The sequence below is a fragment of the Etheostoma spectabile genome, chromosome 4 (genome assembly GCF_008692095.1).
Source record: "Etheostoma spectabile isolate EspeVRDwgs_2016 chromosome 4, UIUC_Espe_1.0, whole genome shotgun sequence".
Lineage (NCBI taxonomy): Eukaryota > Metazoa > Chordata > Actinopteri > Perciformes > Percidae > Etheostoma > Etheostoma spectabile.
The window spans coordinates 9593217-9615321 of NC_045736.1; the positions used below are offsets into that span (position 1 = coordinate 9593217).

A 22105-nucleotide genomic window follows, 5' to 3' on the forward strand; every position below is an offset into this window, starting at 1 on the left:
GGGGGGGGGGGGGGGTGCTCAGACCACATACCGAAGGTGTGTGCTCGGGCATGTTTGATTTAACACTGTGGTTCGTCTCTTAATAACATTAGGCCTCATTTCTGGACTCTCCTCTCCACGGCTGGGCCGGCTCCCTCTCAGCCTCTCTCCCTCTCGTTCCTCCGCCTTCATGGTTCCTATTACTAGCTCTAATAAATTGTGAATAAGCAGAAGCCCAAAAAGTCCCTGGCTGTGGAGAATTCCCCATCCTGTAGCGCAAGGCACCCCCTCTTAAGAAAACACAAATTAATTCCAAACCCCTCTGTAGCCAAAGGTTTGTGGAATGATAAATATTTTCATAGGAAGCTCTGCTCTTCCTGACTTTATCTGCACCGATTTCATTATATTTCTTCACAGCCGCACTGTTCTTGATGTCTTTTAGCTTCTGTGCATCTCTCTCCTTTTCCTCTCTCTCTCTCTCTCTCTCTCCTTCTCCGGGAGTCAAACCTCAGCCTTGCTGACTTGAACTCAAGGTAACACCAGGGGCTCTTATGTCAACCCATATAGTCTGAAGATATATTCAATCCATCCTCTTAATCTGAAATCAAGGTATTATTATTATTATAATATGAGTTTCATTTTCGCCTGATTCCACCGTTTAACAAAGTTAAGTCTGGTCTTCTAGGTTTTCTAAGTCCAACTATAGGTTAATAAAATCACCATTTTGTAGTTTCTTGTAAGTGAGTTTTACGTTTCAGCTTATTGTATGGCTGCTTCTGAATATTATACATTAACTTCAGAAGAAGCGATTACGAATGTAGCCTGATATGTGCAGCCGTTTGCCTAAACAGCAAGTCGGACTAAATCACAACTCTTCCGACATTTCTTCGCAAAGGTTTTTTATTACAGTAAAGCATTAAAGCGACAGCAGAAGGTGATGCTGCATAACAATAGTACGTACAATAAAACTGAAAAATGATTTCTAATAACAGAGTCTTTGAATTATTAGCATTTAAAAACATCTCCTCTAATCCTTGTCGTTGTCTTGAAATTCCTTTATTAGAATTAATGATGATGAATTGCCTTTTAAAGATATCAGAGAGAGGTGTGTTTCAGGCGAAAGATGAGCCCAACACAGCGCTCCGAGGCCCTGTCTCCCTGTGTGAGCATAGATCCCCCCAGGGGAAATTTGTCTTTTTATCAACTGTCCATCAAAAAGTCACAGCATATCTTGAATGAATAAATCAAAGACAATTAGTTTGCTCTGTTGTCTTATCTCTGATGTGCCCGATTTTTTTTTTCTGAAAAAACTGTGTGTGTGTGTGTGTGTGTGTGTGTGTGTGTTGAGCAGTATGTGACTGTTGTGTTGTGAGACCTCGGACGAGCGTGTGTAAATCTGCACATTCACATCAATATGTTTCGAGGGTTGAGAAGAGATGCTGGGGACACTATTGGTTGATCTTTTGGCTGTTGGCTGTTTGAGGCTTGAAAGTTATCCCACTTCCCCTAAATGTCTTCCCCTCTCCCGCATTTCCCTCCCCTTTTTAATTCCCTTAAGCCCCAGAGAGCTTCAGGGGAGGCCTCGTGGTGGTGTGTGTAGGTTTGTGTGTGTGTGTGTGTGTGTGTGTGTGTGTGTGTGTGTGCGTGTGTGTGTGTGTGGTGTGGGTGGGGTGGCGGGGGGGGGGGGGGTTGGCGGCAGACAACAGCTGTCTCGTTGGCTATCTCCACTCTCCTTATCTCATTTTAAGAATGGAGAAGCCACACACATCGCAGCGTAAAACCTACAGTGACCCTATTTCATTTTTTTTGTCCTCAATTACGGTTTTGGGAACTGTCCACTAAAAAAGAGAGATGTAATAATTCTCTGTGGCTCTGGGTGTGTTCTTTTTTAGCTGTCAGAACTTTTCTTCATTTAATCTTTTCCTGTACACCATTTTCCATCGTTCAATGCCGACTCATATTGTATATCATACATCTTTATTTATTATAAATCACTCTTGCCTTCTCTTTTTTTTTACTGTCTCTGTCTCACACACACACTTACACAGTAAGTCTAGCAGTAAAGAAGTCATTGGACCTCAGTCCGTCTGTAACGCCAGTGAGCTTCGGCTACCAGCCAGCTCTGTCTGGACAGCTGCTGTTGGCAACTACGGCGGCCATTAGCCGTCATCTGCTGAGGAGACTGATCGAGGGCAAACCTTTTTGTCCTAATGACTAATAAAGCAGCCAGTCTGAGACTGTGTGTGTGTGTGTGTGTGTGTGTGTGTGTGTGGTGTGGTCTAGGTATAGCTACATTTGTGGGGACCAAAAATTGTAAAAACAGTATACTTATGGGGACCTGAGTGTTTGTGGGGACCAAAAGCTGGTCCCCATACCGGTATTAAGGGCTTTTTGAGGACTAAGACTTGGTTTTAGGATAGGGTTAGAGTTAGGTTATGGTTAGGTTAGGTGAGGGTGAGGGTTAGGCATTTAGGTTTGATGGTTAAGGTTAGGGTAAGGGGCTAGGGATGCCTTAGTCAATGACTGGTCCCCACAAAGATAGGCAGCACAACTGTGTGGTGCCGTGGTGTGTGTGTGTGTGTGTGTGTGTGTGTGTGTGTGTGTGTGTGTGAGTTCATTATAGAAAGCAGGAGCAGTCATGCAGTCAGGCGTGTGTCAGTTTTGAGTGTGCAAGCGTGTGTGCGACCAGCCTCCCATCACTGGACCAGATGTTTTTTACCTGGGAGCCAGACCACCATCTGACTGGGGTCAGCCCGGTCCTCCAATCCCACACCGGCTCCTCCTGGCTGCTGGGAGGTCTGCCAGCTGTCCCTCACGTTGACCCCCGTCCCGGGGCACTGGTTCTGGGGGAGTCACAGTCTGGGCCTTGGGGTAGGTGGTCCTTCTCGGATTTAGCAATGTTACAGGGGGGGAAATTGTTAGAGATATTATTAAAATGCAAGTGCCGGTATATGGGCAGTGAAGGCAAGTGAGGAGGGACAAAAGAAAGATTTTGGAACCATAAAAAGAATGCAGACATTTTTTTTAGAGGTAAGTGAGAAAGGAGTTGAGAGTGGGCTGGAGAAAAAAAGAGATAAAGACACTGGCGCTGGTGAATAAAGAGGTTTTGATTACTGAGGGACAGAAGGGGGTAGCTTCTGGCTTTAAAGCAGTCTTGGTGCGGGGAGTTAGTCAAGTGGAAAAGCAGGGCCACCAAGTCTGGGAGGTAAAGTTACAGAGTGCAGACAGAGTCTGCAACAGGTTCACTGCTGCCAGAGATGAATTGGAGCCTCTAGTAGAATGACTTCTGTGTCCTTCAAAGGAGTTCTTTATCTGTCATCATGTGACTTAACTGTTGGTTGACCTTTAATTTAAAGATCTTCAGTACTAGCCAGGTGTGTGTTTGTGAGAGTTGAACCTGTCCATAAAGGGATGAATCGCTTGCAAATGGGTTTTGAATCGGTTGCTAAAGTTGATGATGTAAACTTAATAGCTCATTAAGTATAGCTGTGGGCGCTTGCGTGCTGGCCTGCATGTGTGAAACCAGATTGAGATGGGTCACTCTGATAGTAAACAGGTGACAGAAGCAATTTTTTTTTTTTGAACGTCTCAGCAAATGTCAGACTTGGTATGGGAGTCAACCAAAACAAGTCAGCTTACTGTTGATAGTAGGCTTTTTCCAAACATCAAAAGCAACCACTGTTGCTGATTTTTGTTTTTTGCGGATGGGCGGCTCTGTCTGTGTGAACCGAAATGTTCTCTTCATTGATTTGAGCATGGCAACAACACTGAGTTGTGGTGTATCGGGTGTAAACACATTAGCAGGGATAGGACTTCAATTAGAATGTGGCTAGAGACCTTTCTAGTCAGTGATAAGTGACATGTGATAACACATTTTCTGCTAATGTATGATTTGTTGCTAAAATATGTGGAGAACACACACTAGGAATGTATTTGCCTCTTAATGAATTCTCTGGTTGCTGAGGTCGTGCTGGGTTGAGATTATCAATCCTTAACATCTGCTAGTGGACCACCAGCATGTCTGAGAGAACCTATCGCTGCACAGATGATGGAATCAATTAATTGCCAAATAAAACTTTCTCTTTTACACTACTTTACACCTTTCTCACTTATATCCTTGTTTTATTGAAGACAGGTTCAATTAATCGCTAGTCGGATCATTAACAATGTACTCAATATGATGGAGAAACATTTTATAGCTTTTTTTGGCGCAATTCTTTTTTAGTTTTGTTTATTTTGAACATGTAAAAAAAAAGAGTTTAAAATGAAAGATAAATAAGAATAACAACATTTTTTCTAATAAGAACATTTCAGCACAATCTTCCAAAATGATTGTAAATGATTCAAATAGGGATTCCCATGTTTGAAAAGGAAGAATTAAAAAAAAACTTTCCTGGTCCTACCTTCTTTTTCTATTTTATAGTTAAATACAAAACAATTTGATGCTTCACTTATTTATAAATGTATATGTATACACATACTGTACATACACGCAAATATACACATGCATACACATGGAAAAGCATGCATACACTCATAATTCACTTCAATTCAATTTTATTTATAGTATCAATTCATAACTAGCGTTATCTCAAGACACTTTACAGATAGAGCAGGTCTAGACCACACTCCAGAACTTACAAGGACCCAACAGTTCTAGTAGTTTACATACAGAACATGTTTTCTCTTTTCTGTCTATCTACTTCTTTTCCTTCAAACTGCATCAAACCGAAATTGTTAGTAGAAAATAAATCAGTATCTGTTTTGATAATTGAATAATTTAAGTCATCTTTCAAACAAAAAAAGCCAAACATTGCCTGGTTCCAGCTTCTCGAATGTCAGGGATTTCTACTTTTTATGTGTTAAAAGATAATGTTTTGGACTGTTGATCGCACGAAAGACGCAATTCCAAGACATCAACTGGGGCTTTGGGAAATTGTGAGGGTGATTTTTGACTTGTTTCTAATATTTAATAGACCAAATGATCAATTGATTGATCAAGAAAAGAATATGTAGAATAATTGATAAAATGAGATGAAAATAATCAAGTGTCAGAGTTTAAACAGCAAGTGGCTTTATTTGTGTTCAGTATGTGCTTGTTTATTAGTATGTAAATTTGTTTTGAGCATGTGATTTGGCAAGTACACCGTATGTACAAGCTTTGTTAAAGGATTATCTTATGAGGAGTTTGCAGGGTCAGAAATGGCTGGTTCTCTGTTTTTATCACGAGTTCTTAGAGATTTTAAAGTGGTGTAGTCTACGTGATACACAGGTATACGCGGTATACTCACTAAGAAAGCTTGACAATTTCCATATACCCACTTAAAAATGCCCCATGACTCACAACAACATACTGTCCTTTATATTTTTGATATTATGAATTGTCATCTGTGGTTTTCTTCACAAAATAAAGGTATTTCCACCGTAAATTGGTTCATAAAAGTGTATCCAAAAACAGGAAATTAAGTCATTGATCCTCACAACTTCCCTGGGGAGCACACCCAGACCCCCTACTTTGATATGCCCCCCCCCAAAAAAAGGCAGATTACGGCCAATATATATACGTATACATATATACCGTACAGTATACCCACTACAATACATTAGACTACACCACTGATTTTAAAGATGTCAGGTGAAACAACTGTCGGCATTCTCACCTGCTTAAACACTTTGTCTACATTTCATTTAAGTTAAGAGGTGTTGGTTTAATTTTTACCTTCTGAATGTAGATGTAGTTTACATAGATGCTAAAACAGATTGTACTGCTGTATGCCAAAGGTGGTTAAAGAGGACAGTAGCTGGCAGATGGCACAGATTTGCACTACCAAGCCCCTGAGTGCCACACAAAGTCAAATACTGGGCCCTTGTTCTGTGTCTTTTATCAGCGGCTGAGAGAGAGGGTTTGTGTGCAGAAGGGAGTCAACCCCCCTCTTGGCCTCAGGCACTTCAGCAGACTGTCCAAATTGAGGGCTCCAGGTGGGGTCCCATATGGCACAGTTACAGACCAGCAAGTCACCTTCGTCTTGAGAACCACAACATTTCAATAGAAAGGTCAAACCATCAGAGGGTCACCGCAGTGCATGACCACTCTTACGTGTCATATCAAGACTGACACTGACACAGCACCCATATTGACACTGCAAACACATGTCTAGCCACCTGTCAAAATATTTAAATAGTTGTTGACTAATGTAAATATGAGAAAGCACAAATAGGAAATTCAACGAACTGTGACTTTATTTTTCTTGGGAAATGACTTTAGCCGCAGAATCCAGTACACAAAGTACACAAAGGTTTTGAAAAGTCAGTAGTCACTCATTCGGAACCTGGTCTATATTCTTGACGTTCCACTTTCGGGATATATCTGTTTCCTTGCGCTTTCTTTGTGTTGGAATTTCAAACTCTGGTGGATTTATGAGGACTATGGTCAATCTCTTTTTCTCAGATCTTTGCGGGGTAAATCCAGACAGCTAGATAGACTCTCAATGTGAGTTTTATCTTGCATATTTTACAGCGGCCGTGCAGAGCTTAGCGCCGCCAATGACAACTGTGATTGGTTTAAAGAAATGCCATTAAACCAGAGCACGTTTGTCTCCCATCCCAGAAGGCTGTGTGGACCAGCCAGACCTTACTCCGCTCCACAGCGTGTGGATGGTCTGGCAAAGCAAGACTAACCTTTTATGTTAAGTTGTCAGTGTTTTTTGTTAAAAGGCTGGGATAGATTCCTACATTTCAAATTTGAATTTATCCCCATTTGAATGATTGTTGCGTCTTGTCCGTCTTTATGACGACCAGCTTGTCACCCTTCCTTTGTGCATGGCCGTTTGGAACAGCGAGAAACACTTTATCCTTCAGATGGACTGATCCAGTTGGCCCATATGGATCAGTTCTGTGTCTGTCATGTTTCATCTCTCAACATTTAAGTTAAACAACAGGTAAATCTGCATAAACTCAGCGTAGTCCCTTAACTGTATCAAATGACATTTCAACTTAAAGCACAATACACCATCCTGTGATGTAATCTATTCGCACAAAGGCCAGAGAATTTGATATCCGTGAAAGAAGCAGTGGTTTAACAGAACCCCAGGACCCAGGTGAAGCTGGTGGGACTGACCTGTTGGCCATCTGGCCCCCTGTGGCCCTGCTGAGTTTGTTTTAGCTTTAGTTTCAGCCTTCAGCGCTCCACATCTCTGCAGAGCTCCGCTCATCTTCCCTCCGGTGTCTTGCAGTTCCCATGGCCTTGTGCGCCCTCCTCCCAGGCCTCACCCAGAACCAGGAAGTGCCTTCCCTATCACACACAGTTTTTGTGTTTGTGTGTACGTGCATGCGTGTACAGGCAGCACTGTTGCAGGGATGCAGCTGAAGTCAAGAGGACTCTGAACAGGCGTCGCTGTCACTTCTGATCCCTGGAAAGTACTAGGAAATGCTAAGCACAACAGCACTTTCCTTATTTTCCCTCTGTGCTGCAGGATCAGTTTTACTCTCTCGAGCTTCACACTCTGCCTGTGATAAAGGTCAGATCAGGATCTCTGATGGCTGCAAGGTCTTAAGGGTTATTTCAAGTGGAAAATAATAGGAAAACCATAAACATGAGTATGGTTTAGATTGAAAGTACAGATTTCAAATTGAGTTGAAGCTAAAAAAAAAAAGACGTGTTCCTTAATTTAATTATAAAAAGAATTCTTTCTTTTTGAAAAAAATAGAAATATTTCCAATTTTTAACTTGTTTTTTTTTATTGACGTGACAAATGTTGATATACCGCCTTACCGTACGTTCACACCGCCACCGACTTGAGCGTCTAAAGATACCGGAAGTCATTCATTTTCAATGGAAGCCGGCTTCTCTCAGCTGCAAGGAGCGGCAAATCTGTCGGCGTCGCGTTTTGGGCGTTTTGAGCGTGTTGAGCGTCAATCAGAAAGTTGAAATTTTTCAACTTTATGGTAATGAGCTATGACGCGGTTCAGCGGCAAGCAGCGGCTAACGCCAGCCGCCAATCGGAATATAGACGTCCTTCACGCTGGCTGATCCTGGAGAAACATACGATGTAATCTTTCGTTCCTACCAAAACATTAATTCTGAGGACAAGCTCATAATCGCCGTTGCTGGGTTACCTTTCGTTTATAATATAACGTTGTTTGTACATAGGAACAAGTTAACGCTACCTGCCGGTCATATCCGCTCACAGTGAAGTCCGGCACGGGTCACTAGATCAGTCCGGCGGCTGCTCGCTCTGCCTGCATGCCGCTATGGCTCAGCGGCTAACGAGCGAGCTAACTGCTAACAGACCCCGTTGCGACCAATTAATACAACTTCTGTCATTATATATGTAATTTATAAAGGTTTCTAGTGTCAGTGTATTGGCCGTGGCTGCGTGCGCTTCTCCCGGTCGAACAGAAAACGCCGCCACGTCAGAGCGGCCAAAGCGTCACAAAGCTTCCCCGTACTTTTTGACAAGCGTCCTTGGCGGGGCGGCCAGAGCTTTTTTGCAGCTCAAGTCGGTGGCGGTGTGTACGTACGGTTATTGTCACATTTACAGTTTGTTTATTTTACGACCAGTAATACAGATGTGCAGGGGGATTGTTGGCTGTAGAGTCTTTGTGGCTCCTTCATGGTTGAAGTAGGCCTACATTTATTTAATCCAAAAACATTGTGAGATGTCTTAGGGTTTTTTTTTTTTAAGGCTGGGGGGGGGCGCCTCCATCAGCTGGAGCTTACACAACGTGAGATGTGTTTTTTCTGCTTTTCTTTCAAAAAACACTCCTGTTAATGACATAAGGACAACACAAAAGATACTGTAATTCTTTTCATGTTTTGTGAGGCCAGTGAAGCGTCTGCTGACTGAGCAGACTGTCCCACTCTCTGTCCCTTTTCTCAGACAGCTTGTACTTTTCTTTTCACTTGCCTTCATCTCCTCTGCTGCTGTAAAAGCGCGCTGTCCCTATAATTCATGACTGTCATCTGTCTCTGTCCATGTGTTGTCAGCAGGGTCAAAGGTCGGGCATTTAGCTGCAGCTTTGCCAGATTAGAATGGCCCAGAGGCAAAATGCAGAGATCGAAACAGAAATACAGAAGGAGAGAGAAATTAAATAAATCAAATAGCGTGTTGTGCGTACACTCAGAGCTCACATAGACACACGTATTTGTTATGTTGCTGAACCAAAAGCAGGTTACTTTATGACACTATGACCAAATGTATGTGGACAAAATATGTGGACACTCACTGGAACACGTGATTGATAGGTGTTTCATTCCAAAACCATTTGTGATACCAGAGAGTTACTTTTTCTGGGAAGACGTTCCAAATGATTTTGGAAGCTGGCTACTGTGATGTACCCTCATTCAGCCACAGGGATAAGGCCTGGCTTCTAAATACGTTGGATAGGGTCGAGGTCATTGCTCTTTGCCTCTGTGTCAAATTATTCCATACCAAACTCAGGAAGCCATTGTTGATTCTTTTTTTCACAAGTTGAAACAGATGATGGCCTTCCTCAAAGCAGACTGTTGTCTGAAATATTGTTGCATGCTGTATATTTCAAGTGAAATAAGAGTGAAAGAGTCCAAAAGGACACAGAAGTGTGTGGATAGTGTTCATATACTTTTGGTTGAAGTTTCCCAGTACAACATCAGTCACCTACAATACATCTCACTTCAGGTTGACTGGTAGCCTGTGTGAGTTCACTGTAGGGTTTGCTGTCAAACACACTGACCTCATTCAGCTTCCTGCTCAGACTAATTCATGTGGCATTGACCTTTTAGCCTCCAGCTTACTGAGCCGGGACCTCCCCTTCCCTCTCTTCTTTTTCCCCTTTTCTCTCTCACTCTTTTATCCTTCCACACTTCTAATAATGAGGACCTATTACAACCAGAGAAATACAGAAAAAGAGATAGCAATCCCAGTGAGAAATTCTGCTAAATTGAGAATTGTGAGTAGACCACACTCTGTTATCATTAGTCGTTTATTTCCTCCAAGCAGCTACGCACAGGTGCATGGAACTGGTGCCGAACAGCTGAGTGAGTCAGCGTCAGTGGAGCATTTTTCTAACGTTTTCCCTAGAAACGATGTTACCTGTCGGGTTACATTGTCATTTGTTTGTTAGAGTCTTTAATGACCCCACTCGTCACATCAATACCACATTCATCTTGTTTCTCTTTCTTTCTTTCTATCCTTAAAACTATCCACCTCTTGAACTGTGTGCATAGAGAAAATATACGCTCCCGCTCCTCCTTCTCATCCTGCTGCAACAGGGCCCAAGGCACGTCGCCATGTGTCAGTCACCTGCATACCTGTGTCCTGATGGTGTGTTTCTGCTATTGTTTCCACAGGAGCGTTGACGGCTCGTGAGGAACCTGACTAACAGCAGTGTGACGGGCTAAAGAGGATAAAGCTCTTTCTACAGAGCCAGGTGAGAGGGCAAAAGTACAAAGTGCTTTAGATGAAAAGTGGCTGCTCGCTGGAGTTACTGCAATCATCCAGTCTGCCTGTGGAGTCAACAAAGATTATCTATCCTTAAAATAAATCCCTGCTGTTTTTTTTGTTGTGAGGGCAACCAATGATACCCGGATTTTATGAATATGCTGCCAAATTCAAGGACTGTTGATAAATGCGGTGACACATTTGTATATTTGAATGCACTTGGAAGTAATCAAAAATGTGATTGAATCATACAAAACTTAAATTTTGACAACCATGCCTTTTTGTGAAATCCTATCACGTTGTTGTTGGAGTTGGGGGTCTCTTGTATTACACAATTTTCTGGAATTGAAACGATTATGAGGGAATAATTATGGTGATTAAATGTCCCTCACTGTCAGGACAAGCACTTAATTATAACTCCAATGGATTCAAGTTTCATCTTATTTAAATCTCATTGTTTATTTCCTAACTGGTTCCACTTTTAATTTTCTGACAGTGCCTGTTATTGCCTCACTCACAGGGCTTCTTATCACCGATTTCAAACACATCCTACCTACTGCAGGTGAGTTTTTTATGAGATTTGTCACTGAAATTGAAAGTGGAACTGCATTACATCTTTGACACGCATTGCAATCTATGTATTTGTGTTTATAATTATAAAAATAAAAGCTAATTAAGGACAATTATTATCTGTTGACTGAAATCACAAGCAAACTGTGTGATGTTCAACCTGTTCTCACTCCGAACTCGTAAAATATGGACGCTTGGGTCATGGCTGTCAGCGTCAGATACAACGCAAAAAGCCCCCTTTCAACGTGTGTGTAGAACGCACCGGGCCGAGCAGCAGCTACGCTGCGCTTGAAGATGACGTAGTATTAAGAGCGACAACGGTAGCGAGTACTAGGAAAGCCCAAAATTGTGGCTAGGGAGGATGGTTGTGGTGGTGGATGGGTCAAACAACACAGGACTTTTAACCCGAAGACCAGGGTTTGTGTCCCGCGTGTCACTTTTCCTAAACTGTCCTGATCTTCTTTTCCTGAACCCAACTGTCCCGTTTTTCTTTTCCTAAACCCAACTGTCGCTTTCTTCTTTTACCAAACCCAACTGTCCCGTTCTTGTTTTCTTGAACCCAACTGTCCCATTCTTCTTTTACCAAACCCAACTGTCCCGTTCTTCTTTTCCTAAACCCAACTGTCCCATTCCTCATCCACCCACATTCTTTTCCTTAACCTAACTGCGTCAAAAGTGACGCTAATAGTTGTGACCAAACATGTTTAGATAAAGCGAGTTTAAATACGATGCCAAAGGAGACTTTTAGCGTCAATGAGAACACCAAAGGCACCTGACCAAGCATCTGTATTTTACGCAAGTGAGAATGTGTTGTGATGTTATGTGTGTACTTTGACAAAGAACTGTTTCTTGTCCTTTTTTTGTGATTGTTTCGTGCTAGAAGTCACAAATTGAGATTTTACCATTGTATGCATCCCAGCAGAGTTTGTGGCGTTATTTCCTTTTGTCTGTATATGAAATTTGCATGTTTGTATATGGGCTTGCATGTTTTGCATGCTTTGTTTGTTCTTCTTCAAACTCAGTTGTAACAGATAAAGAGAAAGAGAACTTGTCACCAAAAGTTTCCTCATTTTTTCTTCCTTCTTTAGGATCAGCCGACGGGGAGAGGTGTCATGGCTGCATATGGACAGACTCAGTACAGCCCGGCCCTCCAGCCTGCAGGGCCATACGCACCTTATACTCACCACACACAGGGCTACAGCATGCCATCTTACAGTGAGTATAAACAAACATACAGTCATATCAATCAATGCATTGTGTTGATAATCATCTCAAAAGCAACCGTTTTTAATGTGAGGACCAAGCATACAGTTCTCAGATTCTGCAAGTTATTGTAGCTCTGTCTATTTCTCTAAAGGGCTCACTTTCTTTCTTTTTGATGTGGAAGCAATAAGACACAATGACAACATTTAACTGGAAACTAATTCAGTTGCATTACAACACAATGAGCCAAAAAAGCCAGACACAAGGGGGACACTAGGTGTTGTGTGTTCCCCACAAGACAGTTTTGTAATAAACATGTTGTGTTACAGAGATAGATTGTTATAGATTCTTATGTGTGCTCTTAACAATAGCGTTGGTTGTTGTTATTAATTGATCCACAGATTTAGATTATTTAATCACATTGCACAAAAGTATGTCTCATTTGTATGAATCGTTATAACTCTGCATGTTGACTCCCTTGATGGCATCTCTCCATACTTAGACATTAAAACAGAAGACGGTCTGAGTCACTCTCCAGGACAGACGGGAATACTGGGCTACTCAAACTTCAGCAGCACTCCTCCCAGTCAGAGTCTCTACAGCTACTCGCACACACACGGTCAGTCTGAACACTGTATGGGCTGGATGTATGGAAATGCTTTTACACACAAACCTTATATACACCATTTGATTCCAACCTTCCTGAAAGGAGCTTCCATCCTTGTGCTTCCTCAACTCTCTTACTCCTTTTCTCCTCACTTCTCCTCTACTCTCCTCTTTCTCGCTTTTCCTCTCCTCTCTGCCACACCTGTTCTCCATTAGCTGCGGTCTGGACTCCTGGCGTCAAAAGTCTCCCCACCCCTCCTCTTTTCTCGAGGTCAGGCCCCCTTTCTCCACTCAGACCAACAACACAGCATGCAAGCGCTTGTGTCTGTTAAAGAGAGAGAGAGAGAGACAGTGAGAAAACATATAGACAGAGAGGATGGAAGAAAGAAAGAAAGAAAAAAAACAGAGATGGGTAGAGGGTCTTTGCCAAAAAACAAAACCTAACTCAAATGTGTGTGTGTGTGTGTGTGTGTGTGTGTGTGTGTGTGTGTGTGTGTGTGTGTGTGTGTGTGTGTGTGTGTGTGTGTGTGTGTGTGTGTGTGTGTGTGTGTGTGTGTGTGTGTGTGTGTGTGTGTGTGTGTGTGTGTGTGTGTATCTGCGCTGTATACATTCCTCAGTCGTCCGGCGCCCAAAGCATGACTCGCTCAGTGCGAATTTATGGCTTTGAAAGCAGTGTGAAATTGACCTTGTGTGTGAGAGGGGAGAGGTTAAGGTGTATTATACGGAGGGGTGAGTAGGTTTAATGTTGCACACTGGGGGATGACCATGTTTCCACTGTATGGATGAGACAAAGGAGAGACCAAAACATTAGAAAACAGTAAACAGATGAGGTTTGATGCAACATAGTTTATAGCCCAGCTCAGTTATTTTAGCTTTTAACAGTACTGTAAAAAGTGTGATTTCCAAGTCGTTTGTGATTATAGAGCAGGTTTGTGCTATGTGAATATTGGGAAGGTATCAAAGCGCTTAATCCACAGAGAAATGCACTCAGCACATAATCAGAAAAAGTGCCTTTAAACGAGCCGTCAGAACTTCCTTACGGTTGTGATGTCTAAATACTATATATAGGTAGAAAGTGCTATAAAGTGCTGGTACAGTCTTTCCCTGGCTGCAATGATGATGCAGGAACGCCAAGAGCGCAGATGCAGAAGACCCGGAAACGCTGGCCAATCAGAGCAGACTGGGCTTTTTCAGGAGATGGGCGGCTTAAATAGACTGGCACTAAAATGAAGCGTTTCAGACAGAGAGTGAATAGAGGTTAATTCTGACAGACAGCATGAAGAAAACAATGAGTTTAATAAATATTGTAAACATGTTCTAGTAAACCCAGAATACAAGTATGAACATGAAAATGAGCATGATATGGGACCAATACGAAACATTCATCACAGTTCACAGACCGACTTTGTGATCCAACTTTGACCTGCCATTCTTGCTGTATCTGTGCGCTCACACCTTTTCCCTGTGTGGGATTTTAACCAACATTTAAAGTGGGCTCACTTGCGGTTTTACCTCCAAATAAAGTGGTTAGAATCCACAACTGTTTTAGCTATCTAAACTTTAGACAGCCAACACTGGTTTTCTTATTGCCTGACCGCTATTTCTGTTTGCCCTGTGGGTCTTAATTGTGGGGATGTCAGGTCTTAGTGTTGCTAGGCCTTAGGTCTCCCCATAGAAATGAGGGCCAAAGTTACAAAAATGAGACTCAAGTTGTACTATTAGTATTGCTAACCTGAAGTTTGCTCAGTTGTCATAGAGATGAGTTGATAGTCGTAACCTATGTCTCCGTTCTCTCTGTTTTTCAGTCCTTCACAAATAACTCTTGTTTTCCATAATACTTCAATTTTAAGAGAATATTCATATATCAGACATTATCTGGGAATGTACAGTACATATTCATGAAAACAGACTGTGCTCTATTGTAACACTGCTGTTGAACCAACAAACTGTTTTTTTTAACAGAGTGTAGTTTGAGTTTGAAAGACACTGTTCCCAAACAAAATAAATTTGTTTGAATATTTTTGTGCATAAATCATTAACTGCAAACTTCAAACAGTAATAAACTGCCACAACCACCAAATGTTTGTTGGGTTTCAGAATGTTTCCATGTCATCTATTATAATGTACACAATACACTAGCAAACACACACACAGGCAAACACACACACACACCACATAAAGCCACCAAAACATGTACTGTACACTGTGCGTACAACTGAAACCAAATGGGAACTATGGGAGCCTTTCTGTGTTTACTCAAAAGACCTCCTGTATTTTTCCTTTAGTCACTTTGATGATTGTTGTGTTGTCCGGGGAGGTTTCTTTGTGTTTCTTCCATTGAGTCATTCTTGGTTTTTTTTATGCAATGTGGAGTTTAGAAGAAGAAATGGGAAGCTAGAGGGAGCAGTAGTCGATGATGGAAGGTAGACTTGAGGGATTAATTAATATGTCAGGACGGTTCAGGTGAAAAGAGGAGAGCAAATAATTATTATCCCCAAAGGGCAACTTGTTGTGCAGATAGCGGTCTAAAGAAAACAGGGTAGATCCTTCCCAGAGAAAATATCAACTTTTAAAACATTGGCTCCATTACATTACATAGTATCAACTGTAACTTCCTACTGTACATAACAAAAGCCACCCGTTGAATAAACAGTACGGTTGGAAAGAAAAAAAATATTTGCAAAGATTAATTAGCCTGTTTTCTTTTTGAGTACAGATACTCTTATTGCAACGCACACAATAATCTGCCCAAGCACAAAGTCTTGTTAATAATATGCGTGTAGGCTGCCAAGTTAGAGACGCCTATTAACCCAACCTGCGTGACTTTAGACTGTGGGAGGAACACCCGAAGAAGTACAGACACAGGTGCTGCTCAAAGGTTTCACTTATCTAGTGAAATATCAAAACATCTACTTGATGGAGTGGCACAGGATTAGAGTATTTTCAGACATTCATGGTTCCTAGAGGATTGATATACATCTAGCTCCACCAAAATGAAATATGTTGTTTTGAGTGAAATGTTTGGACAACTGTTAGACATATTGCCATGAAATTTGGTTCAGACATTCATGTTCTTCTCAGGATGAATTGTAATAACTGGTGATCCCTTCACCTTTCATCAAGTCAGAGCTTAAATTTGTCCATTACCTGTTAGTGACCAAATACCTATCAACCCCAGTTGCACTTTGTCTGGCTAATTAACAAATGTTACAGCTAAACTAAGATGGTGAATGTGGTAAACGTTATACCCGCTAACCATCAGCATCTTGTGCCACTGAGCCTAAGTACAGCTTCTTAGAGCTATTAGTAGTCTTTAGTGGTTTCAACTTCACCACACGGTCAGTAAGCACTGTATCTGTTCAATGATGCTCCTCTCCCACTATACCATTCATAAACATTTGCAATATCCAGCTAGCTGACAAACAGAAGGAATGGAATGAAAATCAAAAAATGGTGGAGGTGGAAGTGAGAAGATTACAAGTGAAATAATTATTCAGACCAACAAACAGTAAGGACAGACTTGACAGAAAGATACAGTGTGAGGCAGCTTCACTGTGGGGAAAATTGCTTGGAGGAAGACATTCCTGCCTTGGCTTGATTAGACTGAAAGGATTCCCAGAGCAGCAACAGCAGACTTTCCCACCTCGTATTGTTTTGTCAAACATACATAAATCTTACTCCCAGCTCCTACAGCACTGAGCTGTCACTGAGGAAGGAGCCAGAGGTTACTGCTCATCACCCACTTTGCACCCATCACAGATCAGATCCGATGTTGTGAAATTATATCCGAGGTCAAGCCATCAATACAAAATGTAACGCAGTTGAATCTCTCACCAGTCCTGCATGATGAATTATTCCCTGAAAGTTTGACCTCTGTCTTTGCATTATTTCTCAGGTGGTGGTATTTCATCTGGAATTTTTCAAGGCACCCATGCAATCTCAAACTCAACCCCATTCAACTCTACCCAACAAGTGAGTAACAAGAATCTTCTAGTTCCTAGACATCCGAAAAGTTTCCACAATATATTACAGAAATATATACAGTATATCTTAAATTATAGCAATCATATTGTTGACCATCTAAATATAGGAGTCCCTCATTTGGGAATGTTAAATGACATTGACCAATTATGTCATTGTTTACGTTTTGACAGGAGTTTTCAGCATACTCAAGTTACAGTCAGAGTCAGTACCCTCCATATTATAACTCACATCACTACAACAGCCCCTACCTAACCGGCAGCAACATCAGCCCCGCTGCCATTACAGCTCCGTCAGCCTATCAGCATCCAGAACACCCTGTAATGCTGCCCAATCACAGCCCAGAGCCACACACAGGTATGGAGTGACACACTTTTTGTTTGGATTTTTATGATGTTTAAGTTTTTGTTTATATTGTTTTCAAATTGACCTATCAATGGATATTCACACTGCCTACCTGTCTTCTATGGCGGTGTGTATATACAGTATATATATGTATGTATATACATATATATACTATGTGCCATTGTTTTATCATTGTGATGTATAAGGTAAGACATTTAGTCCTTGGTATGGTTCCAAAAACCCTGGATCCTACACTTCCCATAATGCAACCTAATTCTCTCTTTGGCATTCACAGTGGCTAGTTCCCCACATTCACACATTTCCCCTTCAACATGGTCTTGAGTTAATAAATCAGTGTCTACATTTTTGTTTTATAGAGACTGGTGAGCAACTTTGTTTTATGTGTGTGTGTTCTAGGAGAGTACCACCCGCCGCCCAGCCCCCCCACACCAGGTAAAGACGAGGCTGTCCCAGCACGGAGGGGGTCAGATGGGAAGTTGAGAGGGAGGAAAAGAGTCAGTGACCCCGCTCCACCTCTGGACTCTGATATAGAGGTAAACACAGACTCACGCAGTGTTGTAAAATTATCAGTATTTCTCTACAATATTTATCTTCCTCTGTCTCTCTCACACACTCACACATACACACACACATAAACGTTCATGAAGTTAACATTACATATCTGTTATTTCACTGCAGCGTGTGTTTATCTGGGACCTGGATGAAACCATCATCATTTTCCATTCGCTCCTCACGGGAACCTTCTCCTCACGATTTGGCAAGGTACGGTGAAACGACCCCTCCCTTTGTCATTTACTGTAAGAAGTACGTGCTGTAGCTCATGACACTTTGACAGTAGTTAATCACACACTGGGTAGGCACAGTTTGGCACAAATCCCACTGAAACAACTAAATAATCTTACTTGAGTCAAATCACCCTTTGTCTCAGTGATCAAGTGCTTATTTGACAAACACTCAAAGGTTTGGCTGCCTGAGCCGAGTCCACGACCTTTGGGTCTCATCACTGAGCATTTTCACACGCTGGCTGTTTTGCCTTTCTGCCCTCTTGTTTCTTTTCATAATGCACCGGGGCTGTTTAGCTACCCTGTATCCTGCGGCGTGATTGACAGCCAGTGGGACCTTTACATAACAGACAGGCAGCTGACAAGGGGCGGCCAGTGGTGCGTTTCTTGGTTTTGGCCGGGGATGTGTGTTTTGAATTCTCACGGTCCCCCTGCGGGTTGACACAAGGCTGGTGGGAGTTTGAGAGCAGCCTTTCTGATCGGTTCAGCCCCCGGCAGGCCATGCATGTCGTTGTTTCTTTTTCTTTCTTTTCTGCCACGGAGAGGGTGGCGGGGGGAGAAACAACGAGAGAGAGAGAGAGAGAGAGAGAGAGAGAGAGTGAGAGAGTGGATGTGTTGAAATGTGACTCATGTGCCAAACATTCCTGATTCCTCCCACCACCCAAACATCCCGCTGCTCGGGCTCAGTTGGACAGACTCTGACATCAAAACTCAGACATGCAGCAGAGGAATTGAATGAGTGACAGCAGAAAAACAGATTAACAATCCAAACCTTCAAACTGGCGTACAAACTAGCAACGTTTTCCCCCCTTTCTTTCTCCCCTTTTTTTTTCTCCCTCTCAGATCTGCCGCCAACTCATCCTACTCTGACAACCATAATGCAGTTTATTTTCAGGCTCAAATTATCTCCACTCCACCGCTTTGTGTCCTGCTTTCTAGTAGAGTCTACTTTTAGCAGCCCAGGCTCTTCCCATTAGGGTCAGCCTATTGAACTCTTATCACAAACAAATGTTTCGGACCTTTAAGTAAAGGCAAGTCCTGGCCCAGCGTGCAGGAAAGACTAATGGGTGTGTTGAAAGACAGTTGTTTTCACCAACTTGGTGAGCCTGAGGTGAATAGAGATCCACATGAGGAGCTGATTCCCTCCCCTGTAACAGCTCTTCCATGATCTCATCTATCATATAGTACCCTTCTCTTTCCTCTTGTGTGTTTTCTCATATCAGACATCCTGTATAAGCGTAAAGGTGGGAATTGAATGTTTTCGGCGCTTTCTTTTTGTATTTCTTCTCACGTTGTACATTCTTTCCTGGGATTATCCTAAAGAGGCTTTTATTTGTTCCTCTGTATAGAGCAGGCCTCCTTTTTTGGAGGAAGGTGATTATAGATAATTATTTCAATTATGAGACAAGCAGAACAATCCTTTCTCAAGCCTTTAACTCCTCCTTCATCCTTTCCATTCATCTCTTCTTCTACCCCATGTTTCTCAATCCTGCCCCTCGTCTTTTTCTCCTTGTTATCCTCCTACTCCTCCTACTGAACTTTTTTCCACCCTTCGTCCTCAATTACCTTTTTTCTCTTTACACCTTTTTTTGGAGGGGCTCGGGGGGTATTTTATAATTGTCCTCATTCACCACGCTTTTGTCATCAAGCCCATTTCTACCATTTTGAGCCAAAAGACAGCACTGCTTGTCATTTCAGATGCACTAATCTAGTTCACCTTTGGCTGACACCCCTGTGCTTATCCTGTCTCGCTGCCAAAGACGAGCCAACGCTGCCATTAAAGTGCTGCACATACACACACATACACACACCTGACTCGAACAACAACACACCCAAGCTCGTCAGGCTGGCTGACTGCACATTGTGATTTATGTGTTTCTCTGTGTGATGATTTAATTGATTTATAATTTCCTTATTAAAAAACAAAACAAAAGTTGGCGTAAGGCACACTTTTGTATTTGTTTGTTTTTTTCCAATGCAAACGAAAAAGAACAGGAGACAAGAGGCTGGGTATTGATAGAATATGCTGAAAGAAGTAAAGATAACGAGAAAACATAAACAACGAGCAAAATATACTGATATAAATGACCAGGTGAAATCTGCAATACCTTGTTGTTTTTGAACTACTAAATCCCCTGCAGTATTGTTGTTAAATCACATAGACTTGCTGTTGTGTTTTGGAGGTTCTTATGTATTTTCCCATCATTCCAGGCAGTCATTGCCATTCAATGCCAGTCTGACGGTCGGTCCACCACTTTGTTTATACTGAAATATCTCAGCAACTAGGGGTATTTGACCTTGTACAGGCATTCATGTTCCCCAGCGGAATGAATTGCAATCATTTTGGTGATCCCTTTGCTTTTTATTTATTGCCATCATCAGGTCAATGTTGTTACTGGTCCAATACTTTGATTTATGTCCAAATATCTAAATAGCTGATAACATTTAGCCTCAGTTGTACCAAAGAGGTTATAAGAATCTTTGGTTGTCCTTTGTGTTTAGTGCTAGTTCACATGTGTTAGCATGCTAACAAGGTAAACTGTGATGGTTCTTTAGTAAACATTTTACCTGCTAAACATGTTAGCATTTTAATTGTGAGCATGTTAGCATGCTAATGTTAGCATTTAGCTCAAAGCAAAACAATGAAAACAATGAGTGAAGAAAAGAATTGGCAGAAGGTTTGACTGACAGAAAAATATTCCCATTTGCCTCTCCCTGAAACCTGTTTATGTCAATCCAGTTAATGAGTTTACTGAGGAAGTATAGGAAATCTGTTCAGAGAGACAAGCAGGCGTCTGCACTGACAAGGCGAGAATCATGACGAGAGTAATGATGTTCAATAATCCAATTTAACTGATTGTTCTCTAAATACCAAACCATTTAGGCCATCAATCACAGACTGAGCTGGTGATTTGATTATTTATTCACTAATAAAGAAGTTTGCAGCCCCTGAAATGATAGCCAGATGCTGATCTGAAATAAAAAATGTACCCCGAACAACAGTTTACAGACCAGTTTTCTTTCATTTAAATGTTTTGAAATGCATGTAGGCAGTGCTGGTAACCATACTGAAGCATAGTGTGCCAATACACACATTTGATTTATAGGAAATTAATTGTGTTGGGGGATTAATAAGTTGGGTTTTGGATTCTAGACGCCAAAGAAAATTAAAAAAACTCATTTGTGAGTAACAGCAACTTTTAACCTCGTAGAAGAACTGTTTACAATGGTTTTTCAAAGCAAGTCATTCATGCTAGGGTTGGGTGTGTGTGTGTGTGTGTGTGTGTGTGTGTGTGTGTGTGTGTGTGTGTGTGTGTGTGTGTGTGTGTGTGTGTGTGTGTGTGTGTGTGTGTGTGTGTGTGTGTGTGTGTGTGCATCAGGACTCCTCAAAGGCAGTTTCTCTTGGTTTGTGGATGGAGGAGATGATTTTCAACCTGGCCGACTCGAGACTTTTCTTCAATGACTTGGAGGTGAGTTTTTAAATTTGATTGGCTGACTTAAAAAAAAAGTGTGAGGGGAGCATGTTTAAAAAATGTCAGGATAAAAATTAGTTTTGTTAACCTTTGTCCCCATAAACTGGTATATTGGACAATATGCCTTACTTCACACAAAAACCTTACCACTTACTTGTTTCATATCCCTGTTGCAGTAGTCTGCGTCTCAATTTTTTTGCAATTTGAAACTTTCTTTTTGAAAGTTTTCTTTTAGTTTTTTTTTTTTTAAACTTAAATGTATTTCCAGTAAGATGGAAAATAGCAGCAGTAGCAACATATCCAACAGCAAAAGCTGGCATACCCCAAAAAAAACCTTCACCGCAACAGCGTAGCAAGAGGTTTGACATTTAGGTTTTCTTACCTGGCATAAAGCACAGTGGCGGTTATTGTAGAAATCCCCTCGCACAACGTCTATCCTGTATTTATTCAACTACAGCATTTTCAAAACAATTTTTCCTCCTCAGTTGAGCAAGATTATTTAAAGGAGGGGTTGTTAACGGCTGTCATAAGTGCTCCTACAGTTAGAACGTACATGCTGTTATCAACAATAACATAGACATTGATGCAACCTTTAAAAACGATGACTCCTCAAGAAAAACTTCAAGTGGTCATTAAAATGCAGTTTTACTACCTGCTAGTGAGTGAAATGTTTATATGTTACTCTGAATTCCTTGGCCTTGTTCTGACAAAGAGAGAGAAAGAGAGA

The 22105-nt window shown here is 41.7% G+C and overlaps 1 protein-coding gene across 2 annotated transcripts in view; it reads left to right on the forward strand.

The window, feature by feature from the left end:
- eya2 (EYA transcriptional coactivator and phosphatase 2) overlaps nt 1-22105 on the forward strand; it is a 29805-nt gene that overhangs the window by 2151 nt on the left and 5549 nt on the right. Inside the window, exons 2-10 of one of the 2 annotated variants that reach the window (XM_032513337.1) lie at nt 10307-10386; nt 10894-10959; nt 12056-12182; nt 12673-12789; nt 16672-16748; nt 16931-17114; nt 17520-17656; nt 17802-17885; nt 21286-21375. In XM_032513337.1, the coding sequence (XP_032369228.1) occupies nt 12080-12182; nt 12673-12789; nt 16672-16748; nt 16931-17114; nt 17520-17656; nt 17802-17885; nt 21286-21375 (792 nt within the window). In that variant the 5' untranslated portion in view covers nt 10307-10386; nt 10894-10959; nt 12056-12079. The remainder of the gene's footprint in view (nt 1-10306; nt 10387-10893; nt 10960-12055; nt 12183-12672; nt 12790-16671; nt 16749-16930; nt 17115-17519; nt 17657-17801; nt 17886-21285; nt 21376-22105) is intronic. The other variant, XM_032513336.1, reaches the window with a different exon arrangement.